Genomic DNA, 579 nt, shown 5'->3' on the forward strand with positions numbered 1-579 from the left:
ACACACACACACACACACACACACACACACACACACACACACACACACAGTGAGCCGGCTATCACTTACTAATGGGTCACCATCTTAACATCATTGTTTTTACAACAATACACTTCAGTCTGTCTGCAGTTGCTGTATGATCACAGATGACATTAACATGATTTAAAATGTAAAGATCAGCAGGCAGAAGTTGAGTTGATGGAACTCTTACCACAGTTCCACTCGTCTGAGCTGTCAGAGCAGTGTCTCCTGCCGTCACACCACAGCGATCGGTGAACACACTGATGATTATTACACTCCATCTCGTGACTGCTACATGCAGCTGAAAACAAACACATGAGAGTGTGCAGTGTGTGTGTGCGTGTTTCTGTGTGTGTGTGTGTGTGTGTGCGTGTGTGTCCGTGTGTGTGTGTGTGTGTGTGTTTGTGTGTGTGTGTGTGTGTGTGTGTTTGTGTGTGTGTGTGCGTTTTACTCACCGCATGTTTCCTCGTCGCTGTCATCACTGTCGTCTGTGTGTCCATCACAGCGTTTGGATGAGAGGACACATCTTCCCGAGCGGCATTTAAAGTATTTAAAGTG

At 46.3% G+C, this 579-nt stretch overlaps 1 protein-coding gene across 1 annotated transcript in view; it reads right to left on the reverse strand.

The window, feature by feature from the left end:
• The window catches only part of corin (corin, serine peptidase), a 26,029-nt gene that overhangs the window by 10,140 nt on the left and 15,310 nt on the right, over positions 1–579 (reverse strand). Inside the window, exon 15 of the mRNA XM_016484854.1 lies at positions 212–322. Within this exon, the coding sequence (XP_016340340.1) occupies positions 212–322 (111 nt within the window). The remainder of the gene's footprint in view (positions 1–211; positions 323–579) is intronic.

Source organism: Sinocyclocheilus anshuiensis, unplaced genomic scaffold, assembly GCF_001515605.1.
Source record: "Sinocyclocheilus anshuiensis isolate Anshui unplaced genomic scaffold, SAMN03320099.WGS_v1.1 scaffold1689, whole genome shotgun sequence".
Lineage (NCBI taxonomy): Eukaryota > Metazoa > Chordata > Actinopteri > Cypriniformes > Cyprinidae > Sinocyclocheilus > Sinocyclocheilus anshuiensis.